The 16,855-nt window shown below is 44.2% G+C and overlaps 1 protein-coding gene and 1 pseudogene across 2 annotated transcripts in view; one reads left to right on the top strand and one right to left on the bottom strand.

The window, feature by feature from the left end:
- Positions 1–441: 441 nt before the first annotated feature.
- LOC308373143 (S-adenosylmethionine synthase-like) lies at positions 442–5,748 on the top strand (the record flags this gene model as incomplete). Its single annotated transcript, XM_080848560.1, has 8 exons — positions 442–529; positions 2,242–2,319; positions 2,552–2,674; positions 2,795–2,907; positions 2,986–3,129; positions 4,568–4,786; positions 5,043–5,225; positions 5,611–5,748. The coding sequence occupies 8 exons, from the start codon at positions 442–444 to the stop codon at positions 5,746–5,748; spliced, it is 1,086 nt and encodes a 361-aa protein (XP_080704686.1).
- Positions 5,749–11,817: 6,069 nt separating this feature from the next.
- Positions 11,818–16,855, bottom strand: part of LOC308373374 (transmembrane protein 150A-like) — a 56,781-nt pseudogene continuing 51,743 nt past the window's right edge. The window contains exons 6-7 of the transcript in view: positions 13,569–13,746; positions 11,818–12,044 (exon numbers count right to left, since the gene is read on the bottom strand). The product of the transcript in view is annotated as a transmembrane protein 150A-like (transcript). The remainder of the gene's footprint in view (positions 12,045–13,568; positions 13,747–16,855) is intronic.

Below are 16,855 nucleotides of genomic sequence, written 5' to 3'. Positions count from 1 at the left end.
GAAGTGGTCTGCCCCATTCGCTCACATGACTTGCTTGTGTATATGTGTGTAAATGTGTGTGTGTATGAGTGAGTGTTTTCTCCTTGCCATATATAGGAGCCTGTTTAGATAGAGACCTGGACTTCTGTGGAGTAGTCAGTCATCCAGCTGTAGAGTTGCAGACCCCTCTCTCAGTCTCTGGTCTTTCTATCTATCTGCCCCTCACTCTCTCTCTCTCTCTCTCTCACTCTCTCACTCTCTCTCTCTCTCTCTCTCTCTCTCTCTCTCTCATTATCTCCTCCTCTGAAGGGGTTGCACTGAGTAGGTCGGGGAATATAAAGAGTCGTGCTTTGCCTTTGGAAACTCCAGTGGTTTTGGAGTCCAGGACTTTTCATCACCTAACAAACAAAAAAAACGAAAAACAGCCCGAAGCCAGGCTCACCCTCACTGTCTGCAAGCACAATGAGTAACTCCATGGATGGACTGATTGACATGACTGACGATGGGTCGTTCATGTTCACCTCCGAGTCAGTGGGCGAGGGTCATCCAGGTGAGTCCACACCTCTGCCGAACACCTTCTGACTGGGCCCGTGCCTATCCGGGTCTCTCTTTGAGTATAGCAGTCTAAATATTTTTTTTTTTTCCAAACAGCTGTCTTCACAAGCTAGTGTTAGATAGTACTGTGCACACAACGATGGAAATAAAGTTGAGTCTGACGTGGGATGAGGGAGAAAGAGAGGTGTTTAGGGAGTGATTGGTTCAAAGCCTGACAGGTTTGGAGTGCAACTGCGGATATAACTTAAGGTTGTCTCTGGGTGAATGTAGTCACATGCCAAAAAAAGTTTCAAAATATGAGTCAGTCATACACAGATTGCAGAGCTTGCCAAGCCTTGAGCATGCATGAGAGTGTGCTGAGTGGTAAGCAGCTGCTGTGCAGATGTCACCAATCCACTGGTCTGACTCTGGCTCTGGGTTAGCAGGTTAGCGGGGCTACAGTATTAGCACATTCAGTATGTCAGAGTACTCTGCTGGTATTCCATTCAGTGCTTTTTCTCTCTCCCTCTCTCGTACCGGTGTCACGCAGAACTCCCTCCTCCCCTCTCTCAAAAGACGCCAGAAGCACATGGCATTCACGCTTGAGTCGCGCCACTCTGATTGGGTAGTGTAAGAAAGAGGACTTCTTATTAGTGCTTGCAAACCCCTCACACACACACACATGTACACACTCTTGCTCTTACTTGACCACACAGCACAGTTTCTAGTACTCTTATCCAACTAACTATTCAATAGTCAATACATCAACACAAACTCAACATACAAAAACATCCATACAGAATTATATTCTGGACAATTTGACTGGTTGTTGGTGACACACTGTGTGCTAATGTGTAGTGTTGCTATAGTGCAGTGTGGTGTGGGAACCTGCCAGACTTCACCTTCTTTATCAGTCAGTATGTGCTCGTGGCACAAGGACAGAGTCGGAAAAAAGGGATTGCAAAACGACTCAAAGGAGCTATTTGTACAAAGGACCTCGAGGTCGGAGTGTTGACCTTTAGAAATTGACAGCTTATGCTGCAAACGGCATCATAGATTTCACTTGTGGTGAACAAAAATGACTTGAAATGTTTTTCCCTAACCCTAACCCTAACCCTAACCTCCCCCCCCCACCCTTACTGTTTGTTTCTGATGTAACTTGTGCGACCTGTTGCTTCAGCTGTCAGGCCATGCAGAGATGGGGGATAGAGAGAGAGAGAGAGAGAGAGAGAGCAAGAGAGAGAGAGAGAGAGGGAAATAGGGAAGCTCATCACATACACCATGACGAAGACTATGCACCAAACGCCTATGATAGCTTTAAGATGCGTATCTGCTTTCTAAATGACCGATACCACATGTTTATCTGAATGACATTTATTTGAGTTGCAAGATAACAAGGAATTCAAATGCACTCTTTGCGTTTGTCTTTAACACTCTAAGGTCCAAGGCCTTTTAGACTTTTCTAAGTTGTCTGACATGCCTTGATGTTTTTGTACATTTTGCTTAACTAAAAACATTGATGCACAAATGGAATATATGATTCTATTCTAGAAGACCTCAGCAATAATATTAGAAAAGGGTTCAATGTTTCCATGGTTGTTCTTTTTATGTCTCTAAGACGAAAACTCAAAAATAAAAATATCCCGGACGAGGGATATAGACCTTTTAGTGTTAAGGCATTCAATGGGTACTGTTAGCGACTAAAATGCCCTTTCTCTTGTTCCTCAGACAAGATCTGTGATCAGATCAGTGACGCAGTCCTTGATGCCCACCTGAAGCAGGACCCAGATGCCAAGGTGGCCTGTGGTAGGTTTGTCACAGAGAGAGGGAAAGACATGGAGGGCATGAACTAATGCTTCAGTAAACAAACAAAGAGCGAGGGTATCAGCCCCAAATAATGTCAAATATTGTTGGTGTCTGAAGCTATTTTCAACCATATTTCTAGTATGGCCCTAGAATACGATATTTGAAAACAAAATGACCAAAGGATCAGTATTCTGTGGCCCATTGGTAATGGTGTCTCCTGCTGCCCCTTCAGAGACTTGTTGTAAGACTGGAATGGTACTTCTTTGTGGTGAGATCACATCTCGTGCTAACGTGGACTACCAGAAGGTCGTGAGAGATGCCATCAAACAGATTGGTTACGACAACTCTGACAAAGGTAAGCCAATTGCTGTCTGGTATAAATCTAGTATTTTGCTGAAAAATGTATTTTCTGCAGCCGTTACATTATGTTACATCCTGCCATTTCATCTCATTCAACCCCTCTCCTTATCTTCAGGGTTTGACTACAAGACCTGCAATGTGTTGGTGGCGTTGGAACAGCAGTCTCCTGATATCGCCCAAGGTGTCCATATCGACCGTCGCGAAGAGGACATTGGAGCTGGAGACCAGGTAATGACACGAACATTTCGTTTTTTGCCCACCACATTAGAGGAAGAAAGACGTCCTGATGTGTGAATTCTCCTGCAGGGCCTGATGTTTGGCTACGCCACAGATGAGACCGAGGAGTGCATGCCCCTGACTATTGTCCTCGCCCACAAACTCAACGCCAAGATGGCCGAGCTCAGACGCAATGGCACAGTCCCCTGGCTACGTCCTGACTCTAAGACCCAGGTGATTTCACAGCACCCCAAATTCACCCACGTCAGGCACTTCCACATCAACAGCTCTAATGCTGTTTTTTTTTTTTGGTTCAATAAAATACTGAGTTCAGGCACTCTGAGGGGAGATCTTTCCAAATGCATTTCTGAAACTTATTATATGATTTGCACAAGCATATTGCTCTTCTGAAGTTGTATTATTATTATTATTATCATTATTATTATGTGATTGCACAAGCAAGGAGTTGATCTTCTTAAGTGTTTATTTTATTTTGGTAATATTTGGCGCCTTTTTAATTCCCACGGTTTTCACAATATTCCGGTCCGTCCCAATGCTCTGTAGTGTGCTTGTAAATGTTCCCATTGAATATGAATGAGGCTAAGTTATCTGTGTTTGAGGTAAAGTGGTTAGCATTGAGGCCTTCTAAACATCTGACCTGGGTTCAATTACTGCCCAAGATGCCTTTGTAAGCAAGATACCTCTGTAAGACACCGCACTGGGTCTGCTTAGTACTTGACCTGTAGTATACTGAGCATATAAATTCAATGGTCTTGAACAGGGGAATGTATATGACTGTAGCGGTATGTTGAGGAAACATTCAATCAACTGCATGCTAAAACAGGTTCTACACAGCAGCAACCCGTGTGATGGATGAGGAAGACATAAAAATGTTCACGTGGTTTTTTTCTAAGAAGAGTCTGATTTACAACCTAGGTTTTTCATTTTAAAAGCATGATAACAGTCTTATGAGTGCTTTTTACAAATCATTGATGTTCACTGCTAGTACTTGATCAATTAAGTACCTAACCTGCATAAGGGTCTGAAAAAAATGAACTATGGAACTACTGTTGGACAGAAATGAAGGGAGGTCCTCTACTGTAGAATCAGATTCGTCCACAGATTTGTGCTTTCCATGCCCTGGCTGGCTTAAACAAAGCGGTAGGTTGTGTGAGTGTGTAATCAGCGTAGTAGAGCCACATGATGAGCACAGGGTGTTCCGTATTCACCTGTTCCTGGAACTGCGCCATGGGAAAGCCACATTGTAGGATCCCCACCGACGTTCACGCTCTGCTCTCTGGAAAAATGCAAGAGATTCATTCAAAGTATCGACTCGGAAAGCCGAGACTCCTGAGCTATTTTGGAGTTTCTGAACATTCTCCGAATAGCAGTAGGCAGTGGGGATGGGTGGGGTGGGAAGCCTCTCATGTTCTGCAGCACACACACACACACAGTATTCGGAATGTGTTGTGTCCTAAAGTCCTAAAGTAGGGACACAGAAACAGAGACGTTCGTATTATATTCGTCATTTGACATTATGTTCCACTGCACCCTTTCATTCTCCTAACCTGGCCATTCCAGCCATTCCATTTCAGCTTTACTACGTGGCTTCTTTGAAGTGTTTTAAAGCTGACGGTAACACACAATCTGATTTTTTTCTCTGCTTCTGCAGGTGACAGTACACTACAAAACGGACAAGGGCGCCGTCATCCCTCAGCGCGTCCACACAGTTGTGGTCTCTGTGCAACACGACGATAACATCTCACTGGAGGACCAGAAGAAGATCCTGAAGGAGAAGGTCATCAAGGCCGTGGTGCCCGCTAAGTACCTGGACGAGCACACCATCTACCATCTGCAGCCCAGTGGCCGCTTTGTGATCGGAGGTCCTCAGGTGAGTTATGAGATGTTCATATCTTACTATCCATCCCTCTCTGGCTCGACCGTGAGATCCGCAGTTGATTGCATCGGCTCACCACAGTTTGGCCGGGCTAGCCGAGCAGAAATGAAAGAATTTAGGAGAAAAGCTGAAGCTAGGTTTGAAATCTCTTACAACAACATTAATAAAAACACGAGGTTAAAACCAACCAGAAAAACGTTTGCACCACTACAACTCTGGTCTGATGTCGTGCCCTCGTCGGCTCTTGCAGGGTGATGCCGGTGTGACTGGAAGGAAGATCATTGTGGACACATATGGGGGATGGGGGGCTCATGGTGGGGGAGCTTTCTCTGGGAAGGACTACACAAAGGTGGACCGCTCTGCTGCGTACGCCGCTAGATGGGTGGCCAAATCCCTGGTCAAAGCCAAGCTCTGCAGACGGGTGCTGGTGCAGGTATATTGCCATTTTTATACAATTGATGCATTTCTTAAAGATAGCATACACACTGAAACACATGATGGAGACTTATGTTTGCTTACTGTCAGGATGACACAGTGGCAGTCGCAGTAGAACCCCACAATTCATTATAAGAGTATTTGTAATAGATCTATCAAAATGCAATTTCCAATGGCGCAAATCCAAATTCCAATGGCGCTCTGCTTCCAAAAAATAAATGCGATTCCGGGGTGCACGTACAAGAATGTTAACTTTGAGTAGAATAAAACCGCACTCTCAAGCTTTTTCTCATTGCTATTTAGACCAGTTTATCTCCAGACGCGTTTCGGCCTAAGCCATCGTCAGTGTCATATTGACATTTGCTCATTTGGTCATGTCTCAGGTGTCCTACGCCATCGGAGTGGCCCATCCCCTGTCCATCTCCGTCTTCACCTACGGCTCCTCACAGAAGAGTGAACAAGAGCTCCTCCGTATTGTCAACAAGAACTTCGACCTTCGGCCTGGTGTAATTGTCCGGTAAGTTATACAGTTATACAAGTTATACAGTTATACAAACATTTTCTGATGGAGGTGTATACTATATTCCAGTACACATCGTAGGTTCAAAGTCGCTTTGTCATCTGTCAAAATTGTACACTTACTTAACAATTTTAGACTTACTTAACAATAATTATCAAGTTAACTAGTCTTAACTAGACCTAACTTAACTCGTCATTTTCCCGTTCTTAAAAACTATTGACAGAGAGCTGGATATGAAGAGGCCAATCTACCAGAAAACTGCCTGCTACGGCCATTTTGGCAGAGACGAGTTTGCCTGGGAGGTCCCTAAAGCCTTGAAGTTCTAGAGAGGCATTTGTTCTGTTAACACAAAATACAACTTGTGACACAGGAGTAAGGACATTTGGAGGACGTGGTCTTTTTCACCATTCTTGCTCTCTCTCTCTCTCTTGATTTCTTTGACATACAACACCAGTCAGAGATGAGAGTGAGGAGAAACACGGTGGTTTTCTTTTCCTTATCAAAATCATCAAACAAATGTCTTCATTTTGTTTTAAAAATACAGTTACGCCCTAAATACGTCCTTTCTCTGAAGTTAGAAGTTGGTTTTCAACTGAATCAGCAAAAGCTACAACTGCAACTGCAACATAAATAATATCTTAAATCAACACTGCAACTTAAACCTCAAACCATAAGGCCACTTTTTTGATGTCGCTGAAAACTGGATCCATTGAAGTAATCAACATGGCCCAAAGTCTGATCAGCACGGCCACATTACCTTCCGTCCCAATTGTTGTTCCAGGGAGTAGGCTGTTGTAATATTGTACAGCCTATTGGTGCTATAGCACTGGCAATGGGCTTGATGTTTTATTTTAGAAAGGTTAAGGACTCAAGTCATGTATGATAAAAAGATAAGATATAGTATAACTTAAATGACTATATACTGACAAGATGGTTCTCTGAGTGTATGATATGAGTGTAGCAGAGTGTAAATAAACATAATCTTGTGAAGACATACCATGCTATTTTGGGTTAAGGGAGTGTTAACTATTTGTCTTTCTAAACCGATGACGTTGAGGTGGACCTCTGCATGTCAAAGTCATGGTAATCCTTCAACCGTTGTTTATCACTAACCAGACTGGCCCATAAACAACAGTCAATTCAGGTCATCAAGTGTCTTTTTTGAAGAACAGATTCGTTTTTTGTTCGGTTTGCTGTTATCTTTTTTCCAAAGGGCCTTCTGCAAAAACGTGAGTTTTCCACACGCACAAAACTAGATGCTCAAAGAGGCTGTGTCACTTTGTCTTGCTGATTTGTATTCATCCTTTTCAAATAATTCAGCTCTGTGCCGTTTACACCTCTCAGACTGACTAAGAAGCCATTGTGGTCAAGCTGTACCATTCCTGTTCACAACATTATGTAAATCAATGTTAATCATTGCTGCAGCCTGTTTCAACTCATTTAAATAGCTGCTCATTGCGATCTCTTCCTTACATTATGGCTTGATGATTGTGACTGCATCAGTATTTTGTCATATACGCCTAGGTTATTGCGAAGCATGAGGTTTGAAGTGGAGGTGATTTTTATTTTAATGATTTAGTGGCTTTACATTTCAAAGCATGGAATGACGCTTTTTGAACATCTATATTTCTTTTATCAGCATAACGTGTTTTTGAATGTTTCACAATCCATGTAAGCCATGTACTAGAGCATACAGTATGTGTCAGTTTGAATCAACATATAATGCCCTTGTTCATTTTCATGTCATCATAACCTTTTTTTTGGTTTTATGAAGGCAATGTCGGGCTGTTGTTCATCCTGTCTTGATGAAAAAACGTGCAAGCTTGCCTGTTTACATGTATAGACTGTGTCCTGGCTACATGGAAATGGAATTTATTGGAATGCAATATATTCCAAAAATATATATTTGATACATATTGATGTCTTAAATGTCCTGCGTAGGGATCATTGTTGCACTGTGGTCCACAGCCCAGCGATCATCTTAAAGTGTGTGTGTGTGTGTGTCTGTGTGTGTGTGTGTGTGTGTGTGTGTGTGTGTGTGTGTCTGTGTGTGTGTGAGCGTGTGAATGTGTACGTGCCATCATGAACCTCTTTGACAAGACAACAGAGCCATGAACAACACCTGGGATGTGCCGGTTGAACTACTTTTGTCTTAACTTTCTGCTGTGGTGCAGTTGCAGGTCTTTCGCTGACACCTCTCCTGTCTTATCACTGTCTAATTTGTTTGAGAATGCACTCTCAGTCTAAACAATTCATTAAGTAGCTTTACTATGTAAATAATTTGAAGCAATTAAAATTTTAAGACCAACATTTGCACGTTTCATGAAGTTTGTCTTACATAATGTCTCTCATTCTTTTGCATCATTTAATTCATTCTCTGCATACAAAAAGTTAGCCTATACCAAATACAACATTTTTGGGCATCAATGACTATTAGGTTAAAACTTACAAAATAAATATAACATACTAGATATGCCTCATACACTTACATATCATATCACATATCAGTAGTGAATCTAACAAATATAATGATAGGACAAGCGTTAGGACAAATTAAAAGATTACAATAACTAAATAGCGTAGCTACGTTGGTTATTGGCAAGTTTGTTAAAAATCGGCCAGTCTGTTAAGGCCCAAGTACAATGAAAGACACGCCATGCTGTTGCAAATGTGAACACGATTTATTATCTGAACTTAAGGCAAATAGACAGACAGTACATTTAAACTGGCCTCTGCGTTCAGCTCTCCGCTCTGGTCAGTCTTTGGATTGGTTTTCAAACAACAGAAACAAAGGCACATGGTGGTGGTCAGCCGTTACATGTTGACTTAGGCTGTGCAGTTCACGTCCCCACCCAGGGGACAGAGTGTTCCAATGATAAACTTTGACCCTTCGTGAGCAAACCCGACAGCCAGATACAAAAAAAATACATTTCTATTTGAAACCATTTAGCCAAGATTGAAGGAGAGAGAGAGAGAGAGAGAGAGAGAGCGAGAGAGAGAGAGAGAGAGAGAGAGAGAGAGTTAGTGATTCCTGGAGAAGGTGAATTTGGTTGAGTTTTTACTGGGTGAAATGTTTCAGTCTGACGGAACACACTGTGGCATGGCCATCTAAAGGTCACCAGAGATGTTTTGAGTGAGCGCTGTCACTGATTAGAGAGTGCAGAGTGTCAATCAATTCCTTTCTATAGAGGAATGCTGGGAGCAGCTTGAGGGCTTAGGCAATAACACTTTTAGCAGCCAGCCAACCAGAAGATAACGCTTACCATTGAAACAAACAACAACAACAAACAAACATGAAATAAACACAGGAAAACAAGACAGAATATCTCTTGAACTATGAGACAGAGAGAATAAGGATAGATTTCTTTGGTGGACAAAAATATTAACACGAGCGTCCTAAACCCTTCAGAAGCCCTTCTTGTAAAAGACTCTGACACATGTCAAAAAGCTGCGCTCCAGACACCCATTCAGTTCTCATCTCTCACTGTTTTTACCGCACCTTAAGGTCATATAACACATAAGCAGTCAGACAATATTCATCCTATTTCCACCTGTCACTCAGCATTACACATATCTCCCATTATAACAAAAATATATATTATTTTGAAACGTCGAACATGAATTCTTTCAACGGATTAATGGAAAAGCTGGTGATGTAATCTCCTGAGAGTAGAAAATAGTCACTGGCCATTACTGGACAAACTGACGTGAGTAACCACACTGAGCTGGGACGCAGAGACCAGAGAAAGGCAGACAGATGCTTATGGCACTGGGGAAGGCTTTTCCAGACGCCACCTGACTCGCGCTCCCCAACCGGTCCGGATATGACCCAGTGAGCGCGTCAGACTGTCTGGCTAATAAGGCCCACCGGGGAGACACCGTCGCCAGCACACAAAGGTAATGTCGATTAATTACGACCAGAAAAGAGGGTTTTCAGTCTGTGCTGGAGCCATGGGGTCAGAATGACATGTTCCTTCTATTCGTTCCTCTTCGGTGAGGTTATACTGAGAGATCGTGTTTTGAAAAGGTCACTTTCTAAAAGAGATATTGTAGCGATGCTACGAGAGGGATATGTCACATCCTGATTTGTCTCATTTAAGGACTGTGACTGACTGGGTAGAGGGAACAGAGTGCAGCCTGCTGCACATTTGAAATAAAGCAGTAACTCTGAGAGCACTGTAAAACCAGCGAGTCATATAATGAATGACTAAAAATACACAACAGTTTAAGGTCTTTGCATAAATGAAACTGGCCACAAGGGGGCGGGCACTCCTGTTTTATGTATTAAAAAAAAACAAAAAAAAACACCTTAACTGAAATACTGACTGACACAATCTGGTAGAATTAAATCCTCCCCGACCAAACTGACACCAAGTGACTAAGTTCTCGAATTCTTGGTTTCGTTGGCAGATTAATCTGATATTGCTGCTTCGGCTGTGGTGGGCACACAACAGAAGGAGCATGGATAAGGAGCAACATCAGACATATTTTAATGACCTCAGCCTCGAGCTCATAGCTCGGGGCTGCAAGGCACTGATACAGATCTGCACAGGTGTCCTGATGTGTACAGTGCACGAGCGCACAGGTAGAGCGGAGCTGTATCCTGGTGTACATGGCACAGAGATACCCCTTCACAGTCCTCCTCTACATTCACCTTCCGTCATCCATTTTTTCATGTCTGCGGGAAGAGTGGCAAAAAGAGAGGAAACTCTCCCAACGCTGGCTTTAAAACACTCTGGGCACAGTCTCGTTGAAGGCCCCCTGCCTCGAAACAACCAAACACATTTCGGATGGCCTTTGAAGTGGCTTAACGAGGCTAGGCTTCCGTTCGTTTCCAGCCCGCTGCGCGAGGTGGCCTCCACGGACCCGGCTCTTAGCTTGTACGCAGCTGTGGTAAATAAAGATATACGAGCTTCAGTCTCACTAATGAAAGCAACAGTCAATAATTACTCCCAACAGCGTCCTCTCATATGAGTGTGGCCTGGGTTTGGTCCAGAAAGGCTAAGGCACAATGGCAGTCTCTCATATGCACAGGCGTTTAAAGGGGACCAATCCAAGGTGTGTGTGAAGCATGACCACGGGCCATGGAGTCCAGGGAACAGAGCAGGGTCCCGTGAAGTATAAAAGGCAACTCAAAATAAGCGGAGGTCTTTTTCAGGCACGGCACTGTGGGTTTTCTACTGGCCCTGTTTGCCCAAGAGGGGCTGATGAAGCTGGTCTTCTGTTTTCGAGTGAAGATGCGTGCATGTGTGTATGTATGCCTGTGTGTGTCTGTGTCTGTGTGTGTGTGTATGTATGCCTGTGTGTGTCTGTCTGTGTGTGTGTGTGTGTGTATGTATGCCTGTGTGTGCCTGTGTCTGTGTTCACAATAGTGCATATATGGTAGTTTGCCAGTCAATTTTGCCAGTTTGCGTATAGTATCATGTATGCATGTATGTATGAATGTATGTATGTATGTGTGTGTGTATGTGTGTGTGTGTGTGTGTGTGTGTGTGTGTGTGTGTGTGTGTGTGTGTGTATGTATGTATGTATGATGTATGTATGTGTGTGTGTGTGTGTATGTGTGTGTATGTATGTGTGTATGTGTGTATGTATGTATGTATGTATGTACGTTTGTATGTTTGCATGTATGTATGTATGTATGTATGTGTTTCCCTTCCAGCTGCAGAGTCTTCTATCAGCCTGCAGCCCAGTGACAGCTCTGGGGGTCATGTGAAGGTCATGTGAAGGTCATGTGAAGGTTATGTGACGCCCCTGCACCTGTGGCTGTCGTCCAGCAACACTGGGTCCCGTGGGTCTCCACGCCTCCAGAGGGACTGAGGTCAGAACACAAAACCAGAAATAACCAAAAGACAAAAACAAACAAAAGCAAAAAAAAGTCTTTGGTCTCTCCGCCGTGTGCAAGTTCTGCGGAGAGTTCTTTGGCGAGAAGTGACGACAAGACTCGGGGGAGAGGTGGACGGTGAGAGGAGTGGCCACTGGCCTGCTGCTGCTGCCGACACTCTCCTCCCCCTCTCCTAGCCTCACTGTGATTGGTCGAGGGCCAGCCCGGTGGCCTCCGTCTCCACGGCTACAGCACGGACATGCTCTCTGGTTGGTGGTTCTCCATCTTGTGCTCCCGCCCTCTGGGCCCCAAGGCTCCGCCGCGTGCCAGGACCATCATGGTGTTGCCGGACATGCCGGCGAACTCGAAGGCGAACGTGCCGTAGAAGAGCATGATGATGACACAGAAGACCCACTCGAAGATGGCCGACGCGTGCTGCAGCGCATAGCTCTCCTGGACGAAGAAGACGCCACCTAGAGGGGGGAGTTAAGTACTACAACTGCGTAGAGCAGGTCTTGATGTAGACCTGGGGTGCACTTTTCCACACTGTAAAACACTGTAGGGCATTTTCAGCAGGACACAATTAAACCCATTGCAACATACTTTTGAAAGCTATTTCAATGCAATGAATGTGCTCTTGTGCCGTGACCAGCACATCTTCACACAGCTGGTGGTTGGTTATAACTTCTATTTTGTGTAACTTTAGAAACTTCAACCAATAAATATAGATATGAATCTCCTCACAATGTCCATTACAGCATCCTGCTTGCTCCACTACCCGCTTCTCTTTATCGTAGTTCGAATTATTATTGGTAGATATGTGTCTTTTGTAATGTTTTTTTTTTGCTACCTTATGAATACAAAATAATGACCTCCAGTGTTCTATCAAAACAGACCCTACACTCCAGATGTTGGCTGCCAGCATGTGACTCATTTAGGACTGTTCGACTGACTTTGGTGGTCACATTAGCTGGCTGAGACCTGAGCCCTTGACGTGTGTTGTGAATTATTATTCATTGGAGATTAGTTTATTAAAAGTAGATAAAATAATGAATTGAAGGTAAGGGTAAACTAACTTGATTTATGTGGTTTAGTTTGAGAGCAGTTAATAGAAATGTTGAAATGCTTTATTTACAGTAAACTTTAGAGTTACTTTATCTGTTAATGATGGTAATTTGATATCAATCTGAAGGTGTTCTAACTTGAAAGGAGATACCTTTATTCTGAAGTGCAGGAAGTGATGTGTGAGAATGTTCTCGTCAGTTTTTAGTTTGATTCAGTAAGTGAAGTTGCTAGTCACATGAACCTGCCTTTTTTAACGAACCTATTAAATTAGAAATTCTTCTTCTTTGTAAATATTGCTTCATATTGGAGAGTAAAGTATTCCTTATCAAAAAAAGAGAACCGTTTGACCATCATTAGAAGCTTCCATTACACAACAACGTGGTCTGAGAAGGGTAGATATGTGTCTTTTGTATTGTTTTTTCTGCCACCTTATGAATACAAAATAATGACCTCCAGTGTTCAATAACAGAGCCTATACTCCAGATGTGGGCTGCCAGCATGGGACTCATATACGACTGATCTACTGACGTTGGTGGTCACATTAGCTGGCTGAGACCTGAGCCCTTGACGTGGTCTGAGAAGGATACTGAGCACCAGAGAGATCATTTAAACATTTCTATTAACTGCTCTCAAACTGAACCACATAAATCAAGTTAGTTTACCCTTATCTTCAAATAATTATTGAATCTACTTTTAATAAACGAATCTTCAATTAATTAAAATTCACAACAGGCTGAGACCTGAGCCCATTAGAAGCTTCCATTACACAACAACGTGGTCAAACCTGTGTCCCCGCGGGCAAAGAAGACTGTGGATGGGGGGCTTATCGGCTTGCGCCACAGTGCCCCCCCCATTTACGCCTTTTTGACTGACTTTGGTGGTCACATTAGCTGGCTGAGAGCGGAGCCCTTGACGTGGTCTGAGAAGGATACTGAGCACCAGAGAGATCAGGGCCACCAGACTCATGGCCAGGCGCAGGTGGCCGACGCTGTACTCGCCCTGCGTCTTGGCCAGCCGGTAGGTGAGCGCCGACTGCAGGCACACGAACAGCATGCTGGTGGGGAAGGCCACGCCGGCGCCCACGTAGTGAAGCACTTTAGCGTTGTCCACCTGCAGGAGACACACACACACACACACGAGAGAAGAGAGGCTCACGTCAGCCGGTAATACAAACAAATGATATGTCCGTCATAACCGCAATTTAAAAAGAAATTCATAGGGAATAAAAACCATAAGGGAATTTTGAAATGTTATAAAAGGTGTGATGAAAACATGACTAACTCTTGCAGCTAAACCACTGCTCAGACACGTACTGTTGAGAATTGCTGTCTGATTTGGTGTCGGTTGTCGGAAAAGTTATCAGTCCCTAATCTATTGTAACTATCAGCGCCTTTTGATTTTAAAATGGCCACGGCTATAACCCAGCTTCACAGACAGGTGGCAGTGCAGAGCCAACAATACAGTCTCCAATCACCTTCACTCCTGCATGTCCGAGGGGCAGCTGTTGTTTCTGAGCACTGACATTTTCACTGTCCTTTCACAGAGAAGGATCTCCATCCTCCTCCAGACACGCATACACGCACACACGCACACACACACACGCATACAGACACACACACACACACACACACACGCACACACACACACACACACGCATACAGACACACACACACACACACACACACACACACACACACACACACACACACACACACACACACGCATACACACACACACACGCATACCCACACACTTTGTATTGAAAGATCAGGGGCACATTCTAGATTGCATTGTATCTCATTTGATACGGGGAGGTGTGGGGGAGTTCTAACTCACCGTAGGGGGCAAACCGTGGCCGCCTTTCTCCTGTCAGGTCACACACTCTCTGTCACGCAAACACCCTCGCAGACACACACACACACTCTGTCACGCAAACACTCTCACAGACACGCACACCCTCGTGCACACAATACACAATGGAGGAGCTTGTGACCATGTGTCAGCCTGATGCTGCAGGATCTGATGGGAAAGAGCATGGACGCACACATACACACACACACACACACACACACACACACACACACACACACACACACACACACACACACACACACACACACACACACACACACACACACATACACACACACACAGACACACACACACATACACACACACACAGACACACACACACACACACACACAAACACACACACACACATACACACACAAACACACACACACACACTCTCTCTCTCTCTCTATCCATCTAACACACACATTTTGGGCTGGGAGAACTGATGAGTGATGGAGATAGCATTCAGGCAGTAAAGGAGAAACAGGGAGCGCTGCTCTCAGATCAGCACGAGCTTTCATTTCATGATCAGTGAGGACACACACACACACACACACACACACACACACACACACACACACACACACACACACACACACACATGTGCAGAGCGGGGAGCGTGTTGCTCTCAGATCAGCACAAGCTTTCATTTCATGATCAGTGAGGACACACACACACACACACACACACACACACACACACACACACACACACACACACACACACACATGTGCAGAGCAGGGAGCGTGTTGCTCTCAGATCAGCACGAGCTTTCATTTCATGATCAGTGAGGACACACAAATCTGATCCCCGGTCAGCTTTATATTCTTGGGTATTTGCTTGGCAAATTCTCTGTTGAGTTTAAAGTATTTCAGCAACCTGCAGCCAAACTCCCACATCGTACCCAGAGCTCCGTGCAGTAGGTCCTTAGGCACCAGGTGTGTATGTGTGTGTGTGTGTGTGTGTGTGTGTGGGAGTGGAGTGTCCGTTCCTGACATAAACCTATCCGAGAGCAACGTCCGCAATAGTATGGTTATGTAAGCTCAGTGGTGGCTGCTGCACTACCACGCCACACACACACACACACACACACACACACACACACACACACACACACACACACACACACACACACACACACACACACACACACACACACACACACACACACACACACACACACACTGCTGCACTACCACGCCAGCCTTCAGAGCCAATTAAGCAGCGAGGGAGAGACACAATGCCTTTGAGGAGGCTTGTTTTAACATGAGCCTGTCTGTCTAATCCCTGCAGATCTCTCCTAATTAACTCACAGAGGGAGAGGAGGGAAGTGAGAGAAAATGGGGGGAAGAGAGAGAGAGGGAGAAGGAAAGGTAAAGAGAGGGAGAGAAGGGGTGGGGGGGGGGGGGGGGTGGCTGTCAGAGACAAAGACAGAGTACAATGGAAGATCTCGGTCCTTTAGATACCCAACAGATATTCTGCCACCTCCAACAATGGTACAAGACAAAAAGACTTGGCATGCTCGCCATGTTCACTCTATTCACTCTTAACTAGGGTTATACACGCTCCTTGGCCACACACACACACACACACACACACACACACACACATCTTTAGATATTAAGATAGAGAGAATGTAATAAAAAAACTGACAGACAGAATGTAATAAAAAAACAGACAGACAGTGATATTGGTAGTGGTGGGTGGTAGTGATAGAGATGGTGATCAAGTGACAGTGTGATGGAGTAATAATGATAGAGTGATTAAAAGACATGACACAGAAAAGGAAATGTAAGAGATGCGGAAGTTGTATATTAAAGAGAAAAATAAAGAATTAAGAAGGAAATAGGAACAGAGCCCTCCAGAATGATTGGCACCCCTTAGTAAAAATTTGCAAAGTGAGATGCGAAAAAAAATCTTTTTGGTTTATCCTCATGATCTTTCTTTCAAAATATTCTCCTATGGTGTGTGATGAGGTTGGTGAACAATGGCATGGGATCTGAGACCATTCCTCCATACAGCATCTCTTCTGATCCTTCAGATTCCGAGGTTGTGGACTCTCCTCTTCAGCTCATCCCACACATTTTCAATGGGGTTTAGGTCAGGGGACTGTGATGGCCATAGCAAAACCTTTAATCTGCGGTCGTTGAACCATTTTTGTGTAGATTTTGAGTTGTGCTTTGCTTTGGTCCTGCTGGAAGGTCCAACCACTGCCCATTTTAAGCTTCCTGGCAGAGGCTTTTAGGTTTTCATTTAATATCTGCTGGTATTTGATGGAGTCCATGATACCATGTATCCCAACAAGATGTCCAGGGCCTTTGGAAGAAAAACAGCCCACACATCAAAGATCTGCCACCATACTTC

This window comes from Sprattus sprattus (assembly GCF_963457725.1).
Source record: "Sprattus sprattus genome assembly, chromosome: 12".
Taxonomy (NCBI): Eukaryota; Metazoa; Chordata; class Actinopteri; order Clupeiformes; family Clupeidae; genus Sprattus; species Sprattus sprattus.
This window is presented reverse-complemented; position numbering and strand designations above follow the sequence as displayed.